This window comes from Ischnura elegans, chromosome 1, assembly GCF_921293095.1.
Source record: "Ischnura elegans chromosome 1, ioIscEleg1.1, whole genome shotgun sequence".
Classification (NCBI taxonomy): Eukaryota; Metazoa; Arthropoda; class Insecta; order Odonata; family Coenagrionidae; genus Ischnura; species Ischnura elegans.
In genome coordinates this window covers 106,555,303-106,581,930 of record NC_060246.1, presented here as the reverse complement: position 1 = coordinate 106,581,930, position 26,628 = coordinate 106,555,303, and the positions used below count along the sequence as shown (strand labels likewise).

Genomic DNA, 26,628 nt, shown 5'->3' with positions numbered 1-26,628 from the left:
TAATGCGAATGCTGCTTCATAGGGGCTTTTCTTGCACGATTTTGAGCATCAGTCGGTCTGGGGTTGTGTCAACCTGCCCCAGATGGGCCAAGTGTATGCAACAGACTTGGACCTAAAAACATTTTTTTACAGCTAATAACGCAAATAGTCAACAACTGAATGCGTATAATTTTTATTTCATGAACTGCTTTATTAAACCACAATGCCCAAAATTTCTTAAGCTAAAACGTAAGAAAATTTGTTGAAAAAAATCCGCGTAAACGTGCTCCGATCCACCCTATGTAGATTCAATAAAGAAAATGTCTTTCTGACAAGCAATTTTGGTACTCATTTACGTAGTTTTATTAAATTTGTATCCTTATTTTGTTACAATAAATTAAACATGATTAAAAACGATACAGCCGCTCTTGATTTATAAATGGTGTAAGTAAACTAAGTTCATTGATTGTTAGGCGGTACGAAGTTCGCCGGGTCAGCTAGTTAAATTTTTAAAATGTAATTTCAATTTAATTAATATTTTGAATATATTTAGTAATTAAAATGTTATATTGTTACTAAATTCAGTTATTAAAGTGGTAAAAACAAAACAAATTATTTAATTTGTAGTTTTGACCGACTTATCAATTGTTGTGTTACTATAACTCCTAAAAGCATGTCCATAGGAAAGAGATGAATTTTTTTGTGAAATTATCCTTTTTTAATGGCCTATATGTTAACCCCGCCTGAGACGAATCCAAAGAACCAAATCTCATTGAAATCGGTGCAGCCGTTCTCGAGTTATAAGTGTTCTAACTAACACGATTTTCGACTTTCTTTTATATATATAGAAGATATGACCCACCTGACATACTACCTTCATCTATGCTTTCTTTTGAATGCTCGAATACCCACATAATTTGTAACAAAATAAGTAGTTTTACTTAAATTAATTTTATCATGAATATTCAGAACTTAAACCATTTTTTCTTGCACATTAAGGGAATAAGCTAGTCGAGAGGATTGTTTAGAGAAACGCTAGCTGGGATCGCATTACGAAAAACTCTGTTTTATGATACAAGCTTGCGTTGCGTATGTCGTTCAAAGTCCATAGATGACAAGAGAATGAGTGAGATGTATTGACTGGGAAGTTACGAGAAGAGAATGTAATCAATATCTCTTGTAATATTTACTTTTTCTTAATATGTGTCACACGGAATTACATATGTTGATCTTCCTGTGAATCTTTGAAGCCCTGTATCGGTCCAAATATTGAAAGGTTTTTTCTTCTGCGCTTATAGTAAAACCTGATTACCTTGTAATTGGTTTGTAGATTAGTGGGTTTGCAAGAAGTTCGCTACTCGTTTTATTTTGTTTGGTGAAATAAATTGTTTCAAAAATGTTTTATTTTTATGGTAATAACCTAAATTAACGTAAAAAGGGTGTACTAGAAATACTAGGGGTTTGTGTACCTTTGCTTCTTTCCTGGGCTCAGGGCCAGTTGGCATAAGTCATTGAGAATTTGAAGGCATAAGGAATTATTGTTTATAATCATTCAACATATCCTTTCTCGAGGCAAATTAATTCTTGCACTGCATTTTTTCTACTCATTTGAGTATATACCATGCAGCGAAAAAAATTTCGACAAAGAATTGGTCATAAATGCCAAGTGATATAAATAATTTGTATAACATGGCACTTGGCAGTGAGAACATTGTCTTGGAACGGATTCATGTGGTAAAATCGAACAATATTAATATTTATGTACCACATCGTCGTCTATGAGCTAAATAAGGAAGACTGGTATTTGAATACATTTTAAAGGTTGACCGTGACTTTTATTGGCGATGGGCGATGATACCCAAGTTATAAAAATTCAGCTCATGTCGCCTTTTTCAAATTATGTCTCAATTATGAATGTTAATTATAAGAATTACAAATTACTACGTTATTCATCAATGATTGTTCAGATGTTTTTTTCCTGTAATAATTGTAATTTTTCATCTATGACCAATTTATTGCTGTGAAAAAATGCCCTGAAGTAATGTTAAAAAAAAGTATATACTGAAAATGTCAGGGGTCTGTACACCGTTGTTTCTTTCATTGGCGTGGTGCCTGTTATTGCAGAAGGTCAAACTGTTCTATTGGGACTGGCACACTTTCACTGGCTCGATAAAGAAAGAAGTCGGGTGTCTGCCAACTTTTTTGGCGTGAACTTCGTTTCATTTCAAAAACCCTCAGGTGTGAAGATTACTGCTGAATGAGAGCCATGGCTCGAAAAGTAAAAGTAAACTGTCAGGGTTAAATATATAGTTAAAAAAGGGAACTCATGATGGTAGCTGATGTTGAAATCCTAATAACAGTACCTTTATAACAATAAATTCCTTGAAATTTTGAAAAAAAATCCGCGAATTTTCCGTTTCATTAGGTAATTTCTCACAGTTTTTGCCTATTTCCCAATTGACGCTCTCAATCCATCCAAGGTGTTTAGACATAGTTGAAACGGCGGTATTTCAAGCGTCAAGTTGCAATAGAAATAATGCCTATTTAGACTTGGATTAAAAATGATATTCTGAATTGATATTTACACGATAACACTGAATTGAAGCTCGAGAGCTATAAATAAAACGCCGTGCACATAGACACATATTTCGCATAAATCTCGAATGAGTTCAAACAAAAAAGTGCAGTCTCCATGTTCTGTAATCACGCTTCTTGCTCATCATGCACAGTAACTAAGGTCTTATGATAAGGCGTAAGGTATTTGAGTAGTGTCCACCGAAACTCTTCCGCTGACATGGTAGCCGGCAAAAACTATCCTTGCACCCCGTAATTCCTTCCTGGAATTCAGATAATTTGTTATCGGCATGGTTATGAATACAAATGTTTACGGTGGAATGAATTTTAATGCATCGTAATGAAATAAACTATTCTTGGCTATGGAATTAATATACACTTAAAATATGGGTTTTATTAATCATCATCATTAGTCAACAATCCTAAGATTGGTTTGAGGCAGCTCTCCAATTCTCTCTCTTATCCGCTAACCTTTGTACAGCGACGTATTTCTTCTCTTTTACATCCTTTATAACCTGTCCTATGTAACTCATTCGTGGCCGTCCCTTGCCCTTCTTCCCTGCCACCAGTCCTACGATAGTCTTTATCAGGCCATCGTGCCTCAAAATGTGGCCAACTAAGTTGTCTCGTCTTCTGCTTAAGGTTTTTAGGAGGCCTCTCCTTTCTCCCACTCTTCTTAGCATTTCCTCGTTACTTACACGGTCAATCCATGTAATCTTCATCATTCTTCGGTAGCACTACATTTTGAATGCTTCCACTCTTGACTTCTGTGCTGCTGTCAATGTACAAGCCTATCCTGTATACCTGTGAATTATCACGTTAAAATCATTTTTATTCATTTCAATAAATATTTATTTTCATTTTGCTCTACTAATTTTTCAATTACCCTCAAAGTACTTGGATGAGTTTCCTTTTTTTCGCCGTTTCACTCAATTATATCTACTATTTCTGGTTGTGTAAACATTAGGAATTAACAAAAAAATCATGTCATTATTTTTTAGTTGTTCCGTATATATATTTGTATTTCTTTATCGGCATCGGCTGTAAAAAATAGAAGAACTTTCGTTTAGTTCTTGTAAAAAAATGTGCTGTGGTGATTCGGATTAAATTACTTTGTATCGATCACAGTGTCTTTAAAAATGCCTACCGACCGGTCCTAGACTTTGTCGGATGTTTTTCTTCAGGTCGTAATTTTTCTCTTCTCCTTCCAAGTAATGAAAATTTATTATCCTAATTTTACTTCATTGATAAGTTATGTTGCGTCTAATTTCTGAATGTCGTTGTTTCAATTAAGTAAATCATGATAAGATGGCTATCGCGACTGCAAAATCCATTCTATATATTTATTGTTAACACAGGCAAATTAATTTGCGTCTTCCTTTTTCAGTCAAAAACTGCAGACTTCTGGACCTCCTCCGGTATTCGAAGAAGGCTTACGAAACGAGATGGTGAAGATTGGAGAGGCAGTTACTCTGTCATGCAAAGGTAATTAGCGTTGCCCTGTTTTAGGCAACTTTTCTACCTTGTTACTTTGCTTACGAAATGCAATTTACTCTTCCTCTTGCATAACGGTCAATTTGACATAATACGATTTAACCTTCGATTTAAGCATAATAATTTATTCTTATCAATATACTCAATGGTATTTTATTGAGTACATCGGTTTTTGGAATAAAGTGATTTTCGAGAAGGGCAATAGTCTTTCAATTTTTTCGGATTTATTAGGTCCGGGAAGTTTACTCCTATTGTTGTTTATCAAATACTATGTTTGTGGTTTATCGGAAAGTAAGAATGCCTGAATACACATCCAATCTTCATTTGACTCAAACAGTAAATATTAACAGCATTGATGTGTATTTATAGACAGATACTGATTAATTTGAAATGAGGATAACAAGTGAGCAACAATTCTGGCAATACTGGTAGTGGCGACCTCTTCCAGCTGATACCATGAAATACAATTTCGAACCAAATTCTTCATAATTTTGATGAAATCACCTGAACTCAATATTAAAGTTTCTATGGTTATATTCATTTTTATCGAGTGGCAATTTCTCATCATATTTGTAACGTAATATTATAAATGACTGATTTAATATAAAAATATTTGCACGTATTATTGAAGTAAGTTAATGTCTCAATTCATTACTTTTCGTTTTTATCATTTTCTCCTTTGTGTTTGGTAGTTGGATGTACTAGAAACCGCGCGGAATTTCAGTGTGGTTGGTGGAGAACCACCTTAAAAACAGTCTTTTCTCTTACTAGAGGGATTTAACGTTAAACCATTTTCATATTCTTTAATACCCTCATTAATTAATGGAACCGTTCGAAAATTACCGCACTTATTCTGCAGAATGGACCTGTTTCCTCTGTACCCTTTATGTTAGTAATTTATCTCAGATAATTTATATTCTAGTCTTAATTATCTTTTATAACCCTTTATATTATATGTCAAGGTGTTGTTATGTGTTCTGACATCCCAGTACTAAAATCTTTTCGTTAATTTTTTATCGACAGGTACGCATTGAAATTTGAAGTCAATAAAATCGGTACATTTAAATGGAGATTTGGTGGAGCAATATCTTTTTGAAAAGCAATCAACATCATATTATTGAAAATGAGGGGGAAGGACAAATATTAATTGGCAGTAAATTATATTAACTGTCACTCATTGTGATATAGACTCCTTGGGCGTGATTATTACTCTCTTATTATCAATCTAAGACATCGTGTCATAGTATTCGTTAAGAAAGTGATAAATATTCTTAATATAAATTGATTTTAAACTCCCTTTGTTCGGTGGGAGTGGGCAATTAAACTTTGATCTTATAAGATTAGTATAGCTGAACTAAACCGACCGAAACTACTTTAGGACTATAAAAATGTCATAGTATGTAAACTCCCGTGCCAAAGAGTATAATCACAACATAATGAATACCGACTAATTGGATTTTTTTTTAATTTGCTAGATATATATCGAGATAACAATTGGAAAGTTAATTTTCATCTTTAACTAAGCTACTTTTTCTTTTTTCCTAGTACGAGTGCCCCCGTGGCCTCGCAGTGTCGAATGGTACAGTGGCTCGAGGCGCGTGGACCCTGAAGCCATCGTTGAAGGGATGGAGCAGCGGTACCGAGCAATCGAAGACGGAATGGGCAAGTACATGCTGGAGATCAAACCGTTGGAGGCGTGCGATGACGGAGAGTGGAAAGTAGTGGTGATGGCCGAAAACGGCGCCACTGCAGCGTCCAAAGCACACATATGCATGTCTAGTAAGTAAACGATCGCTCAGATCTAAAAATCGAACTGCAGGTTTTCATTGAGAAAAAGGCTACTGGCCTCTAAAAGGAATATTTTCTGTCTGATATCTACGATTTCTCCGGCCTTAGTTCTTTGAATTGATCAATTTACAATTAAACAAATTTTAATTCCGCGCTTTCCTGATTTTGATTTTGATCCGCGCTGATTTTGTCATGGCGATTAATAATTTTCAGTTAACCATGGATTTTAAATCAGCTAGAAATTAAACCGGAGTAACTGGATTAATTTAATGTAATTTAAAATCCAATGTCCCATCCGGAGGAATTCATTTGTAAGTTGAAGAAATTTCAAAATATTTTAACAGTTTCACATAGCCATTCTGTAATTATATTAGATTGTAGTTCATATATTTTTTTCTCTTTTTGAGGTCATGAAAAGGTTATATAAATGTCCGACTCTAATGTTAAATCTTTTGTATATTTTCAGTACCAAAGAATTATAGAAAGCCTCGTTTCCTTGAAGCACTGCGAGCTATTCTTTCTGAAGAGGGATTAGTTTCCTTCGAGTGCAAAGTGGTTGGATTTCCCACCCCTCACTTGCACTGGTTTAAGGACGGCCACGAACTGAAACCGGGTGACGTGTATCAGCTTACGGGTACCAATTCCTTAGGTAAGATCGTCATGTAATAATGCATTTTGCGACTGAAGGGTAGTTTCATTTAGACAGAGTGATTTTTCGTTTTGATTTCCTCGCGATAATTTGGCCCTCGGTCAAGTGATTGAGACAACAAGGCTTTGGCAAAGTTGCTTCAATTGTCGTAATACCTATCCATAGCCCTTGTTTCAACAACATCCTGTTGATCAACTTTCGTTTGGCCAGATGTCACTTACAATGGTCAAACGATTGTTGCAACTGTCTTTGCAAGTCACTTATGTATTGATTAGAATATTATCACAATTCCCTGCTCTCCCATAACTTTGAAATATTTATCAAATTAAATGTACTCGATAAAGTTTCTGAATAATAGTAGATATCTATTCAAAATGAAAATCAGAGAATATTTTTAATCCGAACTTTTTTTTACATCAAACCGTCCCGATTACATGGTTGTTCCATCATATAGGTAAGTTTTGCTAAGCTGATAGGGTATAAATATATGAGTTTAAAGATTGTAAGGGCAGAATGGAGGTGGTTTTGAACAGAAGATTTCGTCTAGAAATACCGGTGTTTTTTATTTGTGCGACCTTTGTCCTATTATCCTTTCACTTCGACTATTTAATTATGGTTTATTTACTTAAAAATATTTTTAGCGCCAGTGTGCATGATTCAGATTTTTAATCTTACAGCAAGTCCATATTTCGCGTATAGTTGAATAGCGAAACCACATTCTGGTATCAAATGGGAGCCATAAAAATTTAATGAAGCATCTATAAAATCATGCAATTCACACCAAGTGTATTTCCGAATCAGACTAAAAGCGTTTGGAGGGTCCCGCTACGCCATTCCATTCGTTGGGTGAGGCACTGGTAATAGGTCTTTTAAGCATAAGCTGATTTGGTGAGGATAAAGATGGTTAATTCACGGTTCCCTGTCGCCGAAATTGGCCCTAATAGTTTCCACTCTCATTGAGTGCAGTAAGTATTGTCGGACGGTGTTGTAAAACCATAAATTTCTCTCACGACTATGCGAATACACCCCTGATGAGAATAAATTCGTACCATTGATGTCGTCAGTGGAATGAAAAATATTTAATCATCACTCTTTATATTGGAGTTCCACAGAATATCGGCCACATACGTCAATCACATAAATCGATCCTCTGAGGACAACTTCTCAAGGTCTAATAAATGATAAGACGGAGTAGTCATTGCATCTGATGTGCCCTTCATTCCGCCTCGTTAAAAAGGCGAAATAAAATTCGGTGTTTTTAGACTCCATAAGGAGAACAATTGTTATCCATAGTTTGACCTTCTCCTTTCGTCCTCATCGCACTGGTAGTAGTTGTTGCCTAATTAACTACCTGCCCTCAGTGGTTCTGTCTCCAGCCATACTCGATTTCAGATGTGCCGTTCTCAGCTGGCCTAAACGATTATACAATTACTCTAAACTTACAACTGTAAATGATATGTCAAATGGAAGATCATCTAAAGCCGCTTTATATGAAATCCTACAAGTGTAAAACGTGAGCAATATTCGTAATTTTAAAGACATAATTATTAAGTATCGTAAAAACCCAGCTATTCATGTAGAAATACACGTTATATATTCAAGAAAAACAAAATCGCTTTCAAATTATACGTCCAATCTTGACTCGGGCCTTTGTTTTGAGAAGGAACTTCGTCCATAGCTGTGTCAGTAAATTATTATTACTTTTGCTGCTTGAATTTAGAATGGATCGTCGCCATAAATTCTCATGAGTTTTTATTTTTAATGTGGATAGTTTGCTTCAAGATTGATGATACAAGCCAAGTCAATCGTTCGTAATGATATGGGCATGCGGGTTCAGATACCGCTAGAACTATAAAAACTATATAACCACTCGTCACTGAATCCTCCAAACTCCTCTACGATAAAGGAAGTACTGATTGCATAGATTAAAATAAATTTTCTCCTACTTTTTAAAGCCTCATTATGAAAGGAGTCTATTTATAAGTATTATATGAGAAAGTTTTTCCCAGTATTTTCCCTTGAATGCACTCACTTCTCCACTTGAATCCTCCAATTGTATATAGTTTTGACTGCGTACGTTCTTCTTGTAAAAAAATATATTTGCAGCTATGGATTGTAGCCTTATTACAAATGAAACTGTTCTCATTACTACATTTCATATTTTATCCTATATTTTTCTTTTGATTTTGCATGTCTTTCGTTATAAAATGGGGGGCTAAAACTTAAAAAATCATAATCAAACACTTCATAACAAAAAACTAGGGTCATTTTTAGAATATAATGCAAAATTAAGTAAAAATGCAACTTCATGATCCAATAAGTGCACAAAATTTGCATTTTCCATTGTAATAGATGGATAAACATAACATCATTTTATCGGTCTTCCTGTCCCTTATAAAATATGAAATAAAAGAAGAACGCCATCGGTATCAATTGTCTCATTTTAAATGAATACATGCACAACATAATAATGATAATAATATTTGCAGATTTACACAGGAGGCTGATGAAATGATTTGCTAGCATACCTGAGATTTGCAAATGCAGGACATGTTTGATATTTTATTTTATATAAAAAAATACGATTTTGTTTATTAGGTACATCAAGTGACTAGTTAGAATGTTCTTGAACTGATTTAAATCTATTTGTGATTGATTTTTTTCCGTTCAGGTTCGTACTCGTGCATAGCGCGGAACTGCATGGGGGAGGCGAGCAGCAGCGCGGAGCTGACGGTGGAGGACATCCGAGCACAGCTGGACGAGGAGGAGCGGCGGGCCCTCATCTCCGGCGACGACCAGCCTCCCAAGTTCACGCGGGGCCTCGCCTCCTGCGAAGCGAAAATAAACGAAAGTTTCCGACTGTCTGTGCAAGGTAACCAATGACAGACATGATCTATAAAGATTGGTCACTTCATATTTTCACCCCTAAAAACTCATGCACGACCTGGACTTTGTTTAATGGTGTAAATAGATTATATATTTCAGTTATGGGGTCCCCGAAAAATCTAAGTGAAGTTTAGTTATTTTCAATGATAACACGCCGTAATATTTTATATTTAAAATGTATGCGAAATTAAAATATATCAAGGAAGTGTGAGGGGATGGATAGGAAGTACTGTGATAGCTCTAAGCGGTAGGTGGTAAGCAGCGTTAACGCTGAAAATTTCCTTATTTATGAATTAAGTAGCCCTACTAGTCCCCCTAGACACACAATCAGCTTCGTTGTAATATTTCATTAGGCTTTGGTAAGAAAACTAAGAACGAAGTACTGGACTCTGATTTTATCTTATTCTCGCGAAGCCTCCAGTCAATTAATTTTTATTCCAGGCTGAATGGAAATGTTTAGTAATCAACGAATATGGAGAGCGTATAACGTCTTGCTTCGTGCGACTCATCATCCCGCGGTAGTTCCGAAAATCAAGATTTCTTGAGTGTCTCCGCGCTATTAAATGGCAATTCATTGTGTAGTTTTACTTAAAATGTAAATATACGCTCATTGTGTCCTTTTAATTTCAGTAACTGTATCCCCGGAACCGAAGGTGTCTTGGTTCAGAGACGATGTGCTGATTGAAGAATCTACGAAATATCGCTTATCGAAGGATCTTCTCGGGTCCTTTCATCTCGACATCGACCCCGTGGAGATTGAGGATCAGGTGGGTTGATTTATGCCTGCGATAACTTATGATTTTCTGCGATATTGCTGAAAAAGCCTCCCAGGAAGCCGGAAAAACCTAATGTGTAAGAAGCCACTTTGCATGTCAACAGTTTGTGTTTTTATGCTTGGCATCCACCTCTTTCAATTTCTTAGTTTTCTCAATTGGATTTTAAATTTGTCTTCTTCTAGTTTTTTGAAGCATACTTAACTACAACTCGGATTTTGGAAATGTTTATGGCACCAGCAAATATTACCATTGCAGCCTTATGGATTCAAATGGATTTTTGTAGAAATACATAATTTTAATCGAGTCAAATTCCTCTTTATGTTGGTGCATCGAAGTTGCTGACTTACCTTATTCTCTTTTTCACAGAATCGGTCCGAACATGTGTTGATGGCTAATAAGTTCTAATTATCAAAATTGTGACTCATTCTATTTCAAATTTATTTGGAATTTCATTTTTGATAAAAAGCACGTCTCTATTCCGCAGATGATGACGTTGGAAAAGGGATGCTAAAAAATCATGGTACTATTTTCAAAATATGCCTTTTTTAAGCGATCCATTAATATGCAATGGAAACTAAAACAAGTGAAAATCCAAATAGCATGCCCAGAAAAGAGATGAAACTAGTGAACGTTTTCATAATGGCAGTCAGAAGTTTTATTCACTTTTTCTTCAAGTAAAGTTTCTCATACCGAATTTCTAACAGAGAGCGTCTTAAAAATCCCTTTCCTCAAATGTGTGAGGTTATATTAAATCAGATAATAACAGTGAACGAATTTTTATTCCAGGCTGAATGGAAATGTGTAGCAATCAACGAAAATGGAGAGAGTATAACGTCTTGCTTCGTGCGACTCATCATCCCGCGGCAGTTCAGAAAACCAAGGTTTCTTGAGTGTCTCCGCGCTATACTTTCCGACGAGGGAGCCGTCAATCTCGAATGCAAGGTAAGGACAGCATGTATATCTTTATTCTATCTAATCATGTAATGAATACAACCTTATTTTTGTTTCATATGATGACATATGCAGCTCAGTACATTTCAATATACCCATGAAAATATCATAGTCTAGAGTTATCATTGAACAAAGTATGTTTTATTAACATAATAAGATTCAGTTACTTGGCTGTATGTATCTAGCTAGTACCTTAATATCCTGATCTTCACACAGTACATCGGTAGCAAAATTTTAGAACGGCAAATTCTGCTATTCGAATTTTTATATGGTTTCTTGGTTGGTAAAATATTGCTTCTATGGTTAATATTTTTCTTGAAAAACTTTTATTAGAATGCATATTATATCCTTAAAACAGTTTTTATTTCACTCAGCTCTTATATCCTTATTATGTTTTAAATATCCCAGGATATTATTGGAAAAGTCAGGTAAAATATAAGGTCATTCCTTGACTTGTCTTCGAATGGATACTGCCATATGTAACTTAAACGTTATAGAGATTCACAAGCCCGTAGTTAGCGGAAAATTCTGGCATCCCGATAGGAACGGAGAATGGACCTTAAACCTCGAGCAGTCGCGCCTCTCAAAAGCAGTCGAGCTGGCGCACTCAGTGCGTTAATACTTTCCTCAACGGTTACCTAGTATTTTATTTCAACATCTAGCAGTCATGCAGCTTTTCAAGTCTTAAAAATCGATTTAATGTATTTGCTATTCAAGAGATATATTTTTAATGACGATTGGAAAAATATCAGTCTTAAATAGTAGGTATGCAATATTACATCACCTGAATCATATTATATTCTCTACATTCAGGTCACATTTATATTTTTCGTTACTAAATGACATTCCATAACAATTTATAAACCTTGACAGTAATTTATTGTTATAATTTTGTAGGCAGCGTCTCTAAAACATTAAAAATTAATAAGTATACAACCCGTAATATCATATCACATTCAGACTCTAGGATAGAATAAGTATAACTCAAAACACAAAAATGAATGCGCAACTTTTATTATATTTTAACGATGAAGATAAGCATTTATATAAAATATTATTAAATATTAAAAAGTGTGATAAACTCGAAACCCTCAATAGCATACTTAAAAATTGCACGCAAATTCTCCTACGACTCTCATTTATTAACCATCATACATAGATTCGTTTAATATGTAAGTATAACAACTTTTCCGAAAAATAAGTATAGTAATCTGTCTAAATTACTTCCTCCATAATCTTTCTGAGGTTTGCCCATCATTTCTAGGGCATCTGCGGCACTTCACCACCAAATTTGCACACTTTTTCTACAAACAAAATTGTGGAAAAAACAGCGAATATTCTCCTTGTGAAAACACAGAGATCACTTGATGCTATTTTAGCTCTATATCCTACCACATATCACACAGCTTCCTCTTTTCTTTGAAATTTCTGTTTTCGGACCTGTAATGAAACGCGATGTTGAAGGAGGTTGTCGGTAGCATTACAAAAAACAACTCATAGAAATTTCGTATTGGCACCAGTTTCATTGAAGGACAAAATACACAGTCTAACAAAATTGGGCGTTAGAGACCAATGGGGGACTCGAGGAAAGGAATGAAAGGAGTGGCGTGGACGGTACCGTGTGATGGCGCTGTGTTCTCCTGGAAGCAGCTTTGTTCCGCCTCCCTCTCCAACGGACTCCCGGTCGTCCTAGCGCCAGGAGTACGTCTCCAAAAAATCACCGATTCGCTCCTTTTATATCCTACCTTTCTAGGTCCGAAAGTGAGTGCCTCCGTTTGACCAAGGTACATATTCGGAGAGTTAGCGGTGGGCCTGCCCCGCACTCAGCACTCCCATCTCCATTTCGACGACAAAGAGAGGCCCCATGGGCGGCTCAGTATTAAAGAAACATTGGCTTCGTGGAAAATTGTGACAGTTTTTAATTTTTTTTACATTTTTCTTCCCTGGGGAAACTTAGACCATTTAGTCACCTTTTTTCCTACTAATTAGCCTAATATTTCCCACAAGTGAGAGACTTAGTATTCAGAATATTGCCTTGCATCCACTTCCTGTTCTGTGTTACTGTCGTGGTAATTCCATGTCACTATCTTGACTATCAATGTCTTCGCTGTCCGGCAAGTCGCTCTCCAATTGCTCGGGTCCTTGCTCCAGGCGATGATGTTCATCTTCGGAAATTTCCTGAAGGTGTTTTTAATATAATTATTTACAATACATTATAAATATTATACAATAATTATTTAAATAAGTACTTAAATACATAATTAGTATTAAGGGATTCCTTCAAATTCTTCTTCAGATACCACTTACTTCATCAGACAGTGACAGTCACATACATCATATTTTTTTCTGTAAAGCATTGAGTTTTATGATGTTGAACTTCAAAAGGCGATTCTTGATAAAGAATTCCACGTCTCTCATTGAGTAAAGTGGAAAGGAATGAGTGTATTAAGTAGGCTGTAGACCGAAACACTTCGAAAATCGTCCGCATAAATAGTTACGTTGGGGCGGAATGTGAGTAAAGATATTAAAGAAGTATATTATTCTTGGTTATTACTTCGTTACAAATTCAGTAGGCCAGCAGCTGCAGCAAGCAAGCGCTGAGGAGCCGGGCGAAAAAGTTTCAACTATCCATGCAAAAGCAGTCGCGCCGGCCTATTCCGCGCGCCAGGGGTAAAAGTCACATTTGTTGCCGTAGCATGAAACCCAAGCTTATGAAATTCGATTCCAGCGTCGGAAATATTATCTCCTCAATGGAAAGGAGCGGAGCAGGTTTCGGGTTTCCTCGCAGGAACAGTCGCACCGGCGCACTCCTTGCGCCGACTTTGGTTTCAACAACTCGTATTTGTTTCTGTAATAGGGTAGTTTCCTTCATCAAAGAAAACAAAAGGCATTGATGGCGATTCGTTACCCACCATTAGTGTATTCATAATACAAAAATTATTTGGTTTTTGAAATACCGGTTTAGACGAATGGCAAGGGTCAAATTTTAACCTCATTTGAAAAAGGCCAGATTGGCGCCCATGCGATTCCACTCCACGTGACGTCACAGGGACCTAGTTTCTACACGAGAGGATAGGAGTTATGCATCGTCAGAGGCTACCAATGCATGCATGAGGCACAGAGCTCAGGGAAACATGTCTTAATAATCACCTATTAAAACTGGCTAAGGTCGGAAAGTTTTCTTCGCTTGATAAGGTATTAATAAACCTTTTTTAAGCCATGCGCTACCAGACAGGAAGGTACTCAGCTACCTGTTAGCATCCTGCGTCCTATCAGCGCTCAGAGCCTCGATCAAGGTCACCTACCAGGCGGGAGGGGGAACCAGAAATACGTCACACGGAGAGATTTCCTTACCCGTCGCGTTTTCGCGCGCTTGAAATTTTTCACTTTTCATTTGATCGCGAAAAATAGATATCGTCATTTAAAAATCTAAAAGCGTGAAATACGTACTCCAGGAGTAATAATCTTTCGATTTAGGCAATAAAAAAATAATAGGAAACCACCCTATTTGAATCTCACGTCTGTTGGATTCAATGTACATTTAAAAACCAATGTAATTAAAACAATCGAGTAGTACAGCACTGGTTAAACTGAGGGAGAAACAAAGAAAAATGTGTCCACTGGCGCAATCAGTGAACTAGCGCGACTAAACTAACGGTGGGTATTACATCATTAGCGCCACCTCCTAGTCGCTCATGTTCTTGGTTTAAGAAGAATATTTTCCTTCATTTTGACGAAATTCTGAGAAAAGGGCGGTATTTTATGTGACACGAATAGGAAATGATACAGACGATATGAATAATGGACCAGGAAAATGGAAAAGAGGGAGTAAGAATTCGCTAAATACCTACTTTAGTGTATCTCGCTTCATCCTTTATTGTTAGTTATGGCTCTATAAAAATTAATTTTTTCCTCTTGGCTGGAAAGTGTATGCCCATTATCTTGCTAGCTGACTAGGAAAATTTCCGGGGATAGGAAATCTCTTCCTTGCTTTCTTAACTGTCATAAGTATGACAGTATAACGGTTATCATTATCTTAAAAGATAGCAGCTATTGTTTTGTCTTCAACGGTCTCATATACAAAGCATCCGTTTCTTTATCCAATTACATACATTTTTCCCGCAGAGAGTTGCCACGAAGCACGAGGGCTTCCTGTGTTTTCCAATCATTTTATAATATTGCTTGTTGGATCAAAAATCCTTGGCATAAAATGGAGTCACATCTTTAAGTAAGTGAAGTATATTTACTTATATTACATTTCTCCTCGAAGATCCCTATCAAATTCTATTATGAGTCCGTTATTCATCCTGATTTCCATCAACGTCACGAGTTAACTCATTAGTACGCCAAGTCGAGAGTATTTTTTACCTTTCCGGTGATTGATTAATGTTGAATAATGATTTCCGGTGACAACTGTTTGTATCATAATGGCATGAAAATTTCAGGTGATTGGTGTGCCACAACCAACGCTCACCTGGTACAAGGATGGAAAAGAATTGAAGGCAGGAGATATCCACAGGATAACGTCAGGTACTGGGGCGGATGGTACGTGTTGTCTCGGAACATACACCTGTGAGGCAAGGAACTGTATGGGTGTCGTGGCTTCGTCCGCTTCTCTCTTAGGTTTTGAAGGTATGTGATGCTTATCCTACTCATTATAAAAAAATCAAACTTGGCTTTATAAATCATGGTTTTACGTGTTATGCTTGATAATTTAGCGATGTTTCTGGATTTTTTTGCTTAAAATCAGTAGGAAAGTCCGGAAAAATTCACATAAATAAAGCGTTTCTATCTGTATTATATCTCACCGTCTCTTTATTAACCTGAAAAATCGAACTAATTAAAAGCCTTCATTTTTGAGTATTCTAGTTACTAGGATTGCTAAATTCCCTATTTGTGTGTGCGTACCGTGCAAATATCTAGTTATAGATGTAAATAATCGCTTTTGTTTTAATTATTTCGTTTATGGATGAAAAAGGATCCATCTGAAATAATGTTTGGTTTTATTTCAAAGTTGATTGTTTGTAAGTCCTCTGGTTACATTCTTATGAAGTTAAATAATTCTCAAAAACAAAATGCAAAAGTCACCGATCGAAGAAATATGGATCGAGTAAAAATTTATAGTTGTAAACATGTATTTCACTGTAATTCAGTAAATATGCCTGAGCTTAGCGATTTTTATATTTATTTTATAAGTGTTTTGAGCGATGAATGTTTTTTTAAAATGTGAAATTAAATTCTTCATAATAGCTTTATTTAAAGAATTTTAAGTTATTTTTACCTTGACATGAATACTATTTTTGCTACAAGATTTCAAATTCGTTTCTTTTCATGACCCGGTTCCACAATTTATGCCATAATCAAATATGTTGCAAATAACTATCAAGTTTTCGTATGATACTTTTATAGAGTTTATGTTATATTTCAGCTTTTTTAAATGTGAAATCTTTTTCTTTAGAAATGGGTGTGAAACTATGTTCACCAATGAACTCAGTGAGGTCATTTTTTCCTAGAATTCCTGCTGCTATAACCTTTTCTTAGGTCTATTTTGCCGAGGAAAAAATTATGATTAGAACTCACTTGTAAAAGTGTGGGATCATATGGGCATTTTATTCCGTCGTTTTCCTCTATATTCATATAAAATAATTAATTAAAATGCTGCGGAGCGCATAAAACATTACGTAATATTTCGTGGAAGATATGAAATCACTGTGGGATTATGTTGAAAAACCATTTTAACATTTCTATTTATTATTTCTTAATCATTTTATCGTGATATTCATCATAAATCGTTTCTCAACCCCCAGAGAGGGCCACCGTCAAAGGTGCTGTTGGGGCAGGTCAACAGCCAGTTCCGGAAGGCCCTCGAATCGCACGATATCCTTCCCTCTCGACCATTCACGAGGAGCGCACGTCTCAAATGCACGACTCGCAGCCATCTGCCTCCATGGCCACGGCTATCGGCGACGAGGAGGAGGCGGAGGAAGACGGGCGAGCAGAAGTCAGCTTCTCGTTCGACGGAAGGGAGGTTTCTGTATCTCTGTATGAGACTCCGGATCTCACAGAGGAGGAGGCATTGCAAATTGTGGAAATGTTCGCTGAAGAGCTTTCAGAACATGTCTCCGGCAAGTAAATTTAAGCGTGTATTGATAGTTATAATTTTCTCTTTCCCTCGCGAGATGAATAATTTTTAGGTATATGCCATCGATCCATTTATTAATCGTCAGACTTCACATAGTAATAGTCAATGATAAATGATAACGCCTTCGACATGTTTTTATGCAACAATTGATGCAACAGTATGCTTGAAGCAATTTTCACCTTTATTGAGAAATTTTGCATGTTGAAATCTTACTTTGTATAAAACATTAACATCTCAAGAAAATTTAAGTTTTAAAAATATTACTTAATGTCAGTATATGAAGATTTTTAGTAATGTCTGCTTACATACTCCAGTCCGATTTTTAATTTCAATGAAGACCACTGATTAATGATAATTAATTGAATCGCCAGTCAAGTGATGACATTAATTTTTCTTAATCTCACAGAGCACAATGTGGTGGAGTTGCCATCCTTGCGTTTCGTCAAGGAGTCATCAGCCTCTGGCAACATTCTCATGGAAGCTGTAGTCATAGACGTCCCGGGACCAATAGAGGATACCGTAGCAACGGACGTGGTTGGAGAACTGAAGACGGAGGCTGATATGGACGAGTTTTCGATGGCGGAGGAGATGCTGTCTTCTTCCGGGCGCACGCTGGCATCTCCTTCGACCCTCCCCACGTCTCCCGCCTCTCCTGCGTCTCCCACCTTCCGCGATCCCTTCGACGCTGCCTTTTTGGAGAGGGCACTCGCACCAACAGTCCCGTACTGGAAACCAGGAGCTGAAGAAGAAGCTGAGGCCCGGCCAAAGAGTTCCGACGATGCTAGCTTCCACACTGCGTCCCAAATGACAAAGGAAAGAATGGCGGCGGCCGCCAAAAAACTCTCCGATTCCCTGAAGGCAGCCGAAGAGTCCACTATGGAAGAGGATGACGAGGGCACCTTCATGAGTGCTCACGGAAGTTTCGGGAAGGGAAAGGATGAAATGGCTTTCCAAGTTCAGGCACTAGAAGAAATCGGAGAGGCAAAGAAGACTTCTTATCTTGAAACCAGCCTGGAGGAAGTGGACTCTTCCGTATCTGCGAAAAGAAAAAGAGTCAAACCACCTTTGCAAGAGAAAATGGGCGCTGAGGAGGAGGCTTCATATCATCCGACTTCTTATAGCGAACTAAGTTCTAGACAAGATTTAAAAACTCAGGCGAAACGCGCGGTGGAGCCGCATGTTGGCATGGCTGTTGAGGAACAGCTAGCTCTTGAGGGTGGTTTACAGAGTATATCTGAGAGGGAACCCTTATCTATGTTAAAAACCAAGGCGGAACCTTATGTAACTTCTCAATTAGGAGTTGCAACGCTTGAACAGCAAGGTATGTTGGAGGGAATATCTGAGCGTTCTTATAGGATGGGATTGTCTGAGGCCCAACAGCAGGCCAGAGAGGAACTAGTATCTCAAAGAGGAGTTGCAGTGTTGGAGCAACAGGATGTGTTGGAAGCATTTTCAGAAAGATCATACAAAGATGGAGTTTCCCTTTTAAAAGCGGAAGCCGAAGCTGGTTTAGTCTCCCAAATGGGAGTGGCTGTTGCTGAGCAGCAAGCTGTGCTGGAGGAGAGAGGAAAGTCAATGGCAGAAATGACGCACATTTCAAAGAAGGCAGCTGCAGCTCAAGTTGCTTTCGAGTCCCAAAGAGCTCGAGCAGCTGCAATGGAAGAACACGGGCAGGTCGACGTGTCCGCGGAACCCATTTCCGAATCTGACTCACTGTGGCAACTCGAAACGCTAGCCAGTCAAGAGGAGGTGTCTGGTCTTGGGGTAGCAATTGCAGAGCAGCAAGCCATATTGGAACCTAATGTTGAGTCTATGGCCGCAGCGGAGGGCATTTCTGGTGCAAAGACGGTTGCTCACAGCTTACTAGAATCTCGGAAAATGGTAGCTATTGGGGGAGAACAGCAGGTGATGGAGGCAGGAGCTGAAACCATGGCGGAGTGGAGCTTATCATCCGATAATAGAACTCAGGCACGGTCCTTGAAGGAAACCGAGAGAGGAGTGGCAATGGTGGAACAACAAGCTGCGCTGGAAGCTGATGTAGAGGATATGTCAACGATGGCATCCATATCTCCTATGAAAACCTTTGCAAAAGGGGAAGAAATTCCAGCTCGAGGAATCGCCACCACCGAGCAGCATGCCATATTAGAAGCAGGTGGGGACACTCTTTCTGACAGGACTTCGATGTCGCAGCTGGAATTCCGTGCTCATTCATTAGAAGAGTCCGCTCGAGGAATAGGTGTGATGGAAGAACAGGCCCTACTTGAAGGTGGGTTGGAATCGATGTCCGAGCTCAAGTCCATTTCAAAGCTCAAGACTCAAGGTGTATCCGGCCAGGAAGCACCGAGGGAGGTAGCTACTTTAGAACAGCAAATCATGGTCGAAGAAGGTATATCTCTTTCGGAAGTTAGTGGCATGTCAAAACTGCAAACACAGGCACAGATGAAAGAAACGATGTCTGCCAAGGTACTTGCAGTTGCACAAGAAGCTGATGTGGTTGATGCTGGTGCAGACACATTATCTGATCAGAGTTCACTCACTGGCTTGGAAACTCTCGCACAGGGCTTAATGGAGTCTGAAAAAGTTTATGCTACAATACACCGGCAAGAAGTACAGACGCATGAAGTAAAACCCCCCACCGTTATAGAAACTATTTCTCAGGTAGAGGGATTAGTTAAGGGAATGGAAAACTCATTGAAGAGTGTATCGACAATTTTGCCCTTGGCACTGATGGAAGCTAAATCTTTCATTATCCCCGATAGTGATGCAACTCAAAGAATTGAATCTCTTTCTCAGAGTCTGTTGAACGCTGCGGACGGCTTAGAATCTATTCTTCAACAATCACTCAAAGAATCAGATATTACCGGTCTCTATAGTACATCCACTATTACTACGCTGAATTCACTAGCTAAAAATGTAGAAGAGTCTCAATCAATGCTTCAGATTGGCGAACAACCTCTGGCGGAATTAAGCGCTAAAAAGACTTCACTAGGTACATTGCAACAACTGGCTAAAGATGGACAGGAATCATTGAGGGGGTTGGCAAAATTGCTACAAGGTATTCCCGTAGACACTTCATTCGCTATGAAGTCATCTGGGAATATTTCTCAAATCATTAAATCTATGGCTGAAAATATGAAGACTGCATCTAAGGAATTGACTAAAGCTATCAAGCAAGGAAAAGATGGCGATTTCGGTTTGTCTGCAGAGACTGCTGATTTGTCTTCTTCTAAAGAACCGTTAATCGTTACTACCCCGGAAGTGGAAAAAATCACAGCAAAATCTGAAATAAAGGCGGAGGAGGAATTTAAGAAGGTAGCTGAAATATCATCGAAGCTCATTCCAGAGGCAATTGCTGTTGAAAATTCCTCTAATGTGTTGGCGGGATCCATTAAAGCCCTCTCATCGTCATTGAACTCTTCTGCATCTGAGAGTTGTGTAGCAATTCCTGAAGTTATTGCCATCGCGAAGCTAATCGACGAATCTGCTAAAGGTGTAGCTTCTGTTATTCAACGGTCGATTCTGGAGGACGAGTCCACTGATGATTTAGATGTGGCTACTTTAGCTCACTTGGAAGCACACGCAATGGTTGTGGAGGAATCTTCGAGAAATTTGGTGGCCGTGTATAGGAAAGCTACCATCGAAGCTCGAGGACAAGATTGTTCGGCAAATGTGGCAGATGTCGCCAGTAGTGTGCAAGGAGCAGTCGACACTGTAGCACATACTCTCAAGGAGGTGGTTTCAGAAGCAGATGTCAGTTCAGTCATGAAGAAATACTGTATTTTGAAATTGAAGAATCTTGTGAAAGATTTGGAAGAGGCCTCTTCAAAAGTATCTGCAACTGTCGAAAAACCCGAGGCGGGCAGGGACTCAGGTCCTTCTCCGGAAAAAGCAGAAAAGCTCAAATCTTTGTCTCACAAAATTGAAAAATCTGCCAAGTGCATGACTGCAGTTTTGCAACATGCATCTTTGAAAGCGAAAGACCATTCACCTCAGGAGAGACATTTCATAACTCAGATGGTTGCAGTCGGACAAGATATTCTTGAATGCGCTCATAGTGCGAGAAGTTTAATGGCACAATCGGCATCGGTAGGGAGCCTTGAAACTAATTTGGATGAAATTGGAGTGGCTCACATAATGAAATTCGCTCAGACAATAGAAGATTCTGCGAATAAAATGACTAGCATGCTGGAAAAAACCGTCATTCAAGAGGAGTCCATGAATTTGACAGATATTACAACTATGTCTAGAATTGAAGCTCTAGCCACGAGTGTCAATCAGTCTGCTAAAGAAGCAGCTACTGTGTTGCAGCACACGGTTATTGATTCTGAAAGGGAGCCCGCAAAGGAGTCATTCATTTCTCAATTAGTATCCGTCGCTCAAGAGGTACAGACAACCTCGAAACACATGGCGGAAGTAATTGCAGGAGCTCTAAATGTTGCGGACATGAGCTCGGTTCTGAAGAGATATTCCGTGTTAAAGTTGGAAAATATAGCGAAGAGCATCGAAGAATCGGCTGTTAAAGTAGCCTCTGTGTTGGAGTTATCTGGAGAGGAAAAGGCAATACCTGAAAAAATGTCGATTTTTAAAGTGGAACATGCAACGCAAAGACTGGAAGACACCAGAAAATCAATCGCCACCATACTCGAGCAGACAGTGTTACAGGCAGGAGGTCAAAGCATACCTGAAGCGAGTCCACTTTGTAATTTGATAAATTTGGCGAAAACTGTGGATGAGTCAGCGAAGGCAGTTGCGGCAGTGCTTGATTCAGCATCCAGGGAAGCACATGCTGTAGAGTTTTCTGCAGAAAAGCCTATGGGTGAATTAGTCAAGCTGGCAGAAAATGTTGACAGAACAGCTAGAGATATTGTCACAATCCTTCACCAGGCAGTGATGGAGAGTGAAGAGTCAACCATGTCGGAGCAGGAATCCGTTTCCCAACTAACAAGCTTAGCGCACGATGTCGATGACTCTGCGAAAATGGCCGCCACTGTTCTGAAAAAAGTGACTTTGGAGAAAGAAGAGTCTTTCCTTGGGAATGAAGAATGCATAGATAAAATCGTCGGCGTTGCGAAAAATCTTCAGACATCAGCAAAATGTGTGGCTACTGTGCTTCAGCAAGCCGTATTAGAGGCCGATGCGAGCACCTTAACCGACGTAAATTCTGTTACTGTGCTCAAAGAAATTTCTAATAGCATTAGTGAAACAGCGAAGATTGTCTCCACCGTAATCGACGAGACTGTGACTGAGATAGGGGAAAAATCTGCTAGAAAAGATTCCAAAGTAGATAAATTAAACACTGTTGCAATCAAAATGGAGGAAACTGCTAAGGGTGTTGCTTCTTTAGTGGAAGAAACCGTTGTGGAGTTAGGATCTTCGATGCCCGATTCTGGATCAATGGCGGAATTAATTGCGCTTGCTAAAAATGTTGAAGAATCCGCTAAAGGAGTCGCCACGGTGATGACGCATACCGTTCTTCAAACTGAAGGAGGAGTGCTTTGTGGAAATGAAATCAAAACTCGTTTGATCTCGCTCGCCAATAATATTGACGAATCTGCAAAGGGAGTTGCCACCATTTTAAACCAAGCTGTAATTGAACCCGGTGCATTAACACTTTGTGACGATAATTCAGTTTCTAGGCTTAAAGTGATTGCGAAAAATGTTGATGCATCAGCAAAAGATGTCGCCAGTGTTCTTAAGCAGGTGATCTTTGAAGCGGATTCTTCCTCTCCTGCAGATAAGGAATCCGTTGCTAAACTCACTGAAGTCGCTCACAGCGTGGAAGAGTCTGCGAAGTCAGTAGCTAGCGTGATTCAGCAAACTGTTTCGGAAGTAAGTTCGGACAGTTTATCGTCTCAGACATCAATTGCTACCCTTGAGAGGATAGCCAAAAAGGCATCTGAGTCCGCTAAAGCTGTTGCTGTTGCCATGCAGACACCTGTTGAGGAAGCAAATATTGAAGAAATTGCGATGCAGGTACCAAGTGTTAGCCTAAATACCCTCGCAAGGCGAGTGAAAAATTCAGCTAAGGGAGTTGCCTCAGTCCTCGAAGACATTGTAATGGAGACAGAGAATGTTTGTGTTGCAGATAAGATTAAACTATCACAGCTAGTCACTTTGGCCCTAAGTGTAGAGGAATCTGCGAAAGGCGTAGCTACTGTGCTGAATCAAGCTATTAACGAGGAAGAAGTGGGCATATTGCCGGCGGAAGATTCACATCCTAAGCTAGAAGCACTTGCAAATAGCGTTGAAGAATCAGCAAAAGGTGTCGCTTTAGTGCTTCAGCAGGTATTAGTTCGTCCAGATGTGATATCTCTTTCTGAAAAAAGCGCGGTGACACAGCTCCAGGCTCTTGCAAAATGCGTGGAAGAATCTGCTAAAAGTGTTGCCGCAGTATTTCAGAATACTGTGGTTGAGGGTGATGTTTCGTCCATATCAGAACGACCATCGCTGTCACATCTTGTAGCTGTAGCTATGAATTTAGAAGAATCAGCTAAGGGGGTAGCCACGGTTTGTCAGGAAGCCGTGTTTGAAGCAGATTGTGGTAGCTTTTCGCAGAAAAAGTCAGTTTCTCATCTTAAAACTGTCGCTGAAAGTGCAGAAGAATCAGCTAGGAAGGTCGCATCGGTTCTTCAGCAAGTTGTTATGGAACCTGCCGCGGAAAGTATTTCAGAAAAGCCCTTGGTGTCGAAACTCAAGAGTTTTGCTGAAGGGAAAGAAGAGACTGCTAAGGCTGTAGCAACTGTGATTGACACTGCTACTCTTGAAGATACTAAATCTCTTTCTGAAAAAGAATCCGTTAGTAAGTTACTGACTAAAGCTGGTGTAGTTGAAGCGTCAGAAAAAGGATTGGCATTGATGGAGCAGCAGTCAGTCCTGGAAGCGGATGAGGGCACTCTTTCAGATAAAACTCTTGTTTCTCAGGTAGAATCTCTATCTCCTGAACTTGTGTCATTGCACAAAGGTGTAGCCGTGGCTGAGCAGCAGGTCTTACTTGAACCGGGTGCACTCACAATTAATGAAAAAGAGGGCACTGCAGCTAGTGCTCCAATGCATGCGAAAGAGGCCAATGCGTCCCTTTTGGGTGTGGCTGAAGCTGAGATGCAGGTACCGCTGGAGCCTGGACTGGATTCCCTCTCTGAATTGTCAACCTTGAAGTCAGCAGAAACCTTGACGTATCAACCATCCTTTGGAGTGGCGGAAGCAAGTGAAGCTTGTGCATTGCAGGCTGGACTTAAGGATTTACAGCAATCTCTGGCAGAAAAAACCACTGCGGAGCTGAAAGAGGTTTCGAGTAAATTATCGGTCGCTGCTGTGGAGGAGAGACGACTGGCCCTTCAGGCTGGAATTGTACAAGAATTGCTGGATGATGGCTCAGAAGGAGTTAAGTCAATAGGAACACCCGCTGAGGCTGCATTGTCTGCAGTCCCCAAAGAAGTTCAGTCTGATGGGCTCATAAAGGCCTTGAAAACAACGGGGCCGGAGACTAGGGTTGAAAGCACTACCATCGCTTCCACAGAAACTTCAGAAACGGACGACTTGGAGTTTCTCTCTGCTGCGGATAGTGTTGAAGCTGTACCAGTTGTAAGGAAGGGTTCACTTCAAAGCTTTGCATCAGTGAAGGGTAAAATTCAAGAATTTTTGTCCGCGGCTGATACACTGTCACAAGTGGAGAGCCTAGAAAAGGTTGAGGGCAGGGGACATTTTGAAGATGAAGAGGATGTTACCCTTCATGAAGATGACAATGAATTGGAAGAACTTGTGGAGGACCTGGCTGAAGATCTTGCTCCCTCCAAAGAATCAGGAATTTTAGGTGAACCGGTGGAAAAGGATGTTTCACAACTAGAAAAAAGAAAAGGTATTCTTGAATCAACGGAAGGTTCTTCTGAAAAGGTAATTAAAAAAGTAGGAGTCAAGGAAGAAGTGGCACTTGCCTCCGCTGAAGCGAGCTTGTCAGAAGGGGTAAACAAAGCCACAATAGAAGCCGTGAAAAGCAGACTAGAGCTAGCGGAGAAAGAAGGTGAGAGTGAGCGCAAGGATTCTGAGAGTGTGGATAAGTCAGAGAAAAGGGGTGATAAGGAGAAGGAAATCAAAGTAGAGAAAGTAAAGGAGGTTGATCAAGAAAAAGAGAAAGGAAAGCAAATAAAAGAAGAGAAAGAAAAGAAAATAGAAGAAAAAATGAAAACGGTAGAACAGGATAAGAGGGCAGAAGAGACAAAGAAAAAGGAAAATGAAGAGGTGAAGAAGAAAGAGACTGAACGAAAGGAAAAGGAGGAGAAAGAAAAGAAAGAAGTAGAAATGAAGGTGGAAAAGGAGAAAGAGAAAAAGGAGAAAGAGACTTCAGAAGCCGAAAAGAAGAAGAAAGAGGAAGAGGATAGAAAGAAAATCGAGGAGGCTGAAAAAAGTAAGAAATCCAAAGAAGAAAAGGACAGAATAGAAGCAGAAGAGAAAATGAAAGCAGAATCAATGAGAAAAGTGGAGGAGAATAAAGCGAAGGAGAAAGAAGAAAAGGAAAAACAAGAAGCTGAGATTAAGAGGAAGGAGGAGGAGGAGAGGAAGGAAAAAGAGAAACTGGAAAAGGAAAAACTAGATTTGGAGAGGAAGAAGAGAGATGAGGAAGATAAGATGAAGAAGGAAAAAGACGAAAAGAAAAAACTAGATGCAGAAAAGAAATCAAAGGAGGAAGATGAGAAGAAGAAGAAGAGAGAGGAAGATGAGAAAAAGAAGAATGAGAAAGACGAAAATGAAAAACTGGAGGCTGAGAAGAAGAGAAAGCAGGAGGGAGAAAGGAAGGAGGAGGATGAGGAGAAAAAGCAGAAGGAAAAAGAAAAACTAGAAGCGGAAAAGAAGATTAAATATGAAGAGGAGAGAAAGAAAGTGGAAAGGGAAGAGAAGGAGAAAGGAGATGCTGAAAAGAAGAAATTGGATGACGAGAGAAAGAAAAAGGAAAAAGGGGAGAAAGAGAAACTGGAAGCGGAGCAGAAGAAGAAAGAGGACAAGGAGAGACTTGAGGCGGAGAAGAAGAAGAAGGAGGAAGAAAGTAGGGCGAAAAAGGAAAAAGAAGAAAAGGAGAAAATAGAAGCGGATAAAAAGATAGTCGAAGAGGAAAGAAAGAAGAAAGAAAGAGAAGAAAAGGATAAGCTGGAGGTTGAAAAGAGACAAAAAGAAGATGAGATGAAGAAAAAAGAGAAAGAGGAGAAAGAAAAGGCAGAGGTGGAACAGAAGAAGAAAGACGAAGCAGAGAGACAGAAAATAGAGGACGAGAAGAAAAAGAGAAAGGAAAAGGAGGAAAAAGAAGGAGAGGTGAGAAGAAAGAAGGAGAAAGAGGAAATGGAAAAATTGGAAGCTGAAAAGAAGAAAAAAGAAGAAAAGGAGAGAAAGATAAAGGAAAA

General features: G+C 38.9%; 1 protein-coding gene across 1 annotated transcript in view; it reads left to right on the top strand.

Moving 5' to 3' along the window:
* The window catches only part of LOC124157835 (titin homolog), a 401,563-nt gene that overhangs the window by 50,140 nt on the left and 324,795 nt on the right, over window positions 1-26,628 (top strand). Inside the window, exons 6-14 of the mRNA XM_046532910.1 lie at window positions 3,941-4,038; window positions 5,593-5,826; window positions 6,302-6,484; window positions 9,156-9,356; window positions 10,001-10,137; window positions 10,933-11,088; window positions 15,543-15,729; window positions 16,905-17,222; window positions 17,646-26,539. Coding sequence (XP_046388866.1) covers window positions 3,941-4,038; window positions 5,593-5,826; window positions 6,302-6,484; window positions 9,156-9,356; window positions 10,001-10,137; window positions 10,933-11,088; window positions 15,543-15,729; window positions 16,905-17,222; window positions 17,646-26,539 — 10,408 coding nt within the window. The remainder of the gene's footprint in view (window positions 1-3,940; window positions 4,039-5,592; window positions 5,827-6,301; window positions 6,485-9,155; window positions 9,357-10,000; window positions 10,138-10,932; window positions 11,089-15,542; window positions 15,730-16,904; window positions 17,223-17,645; window positions 26,540-26,628) is intronic.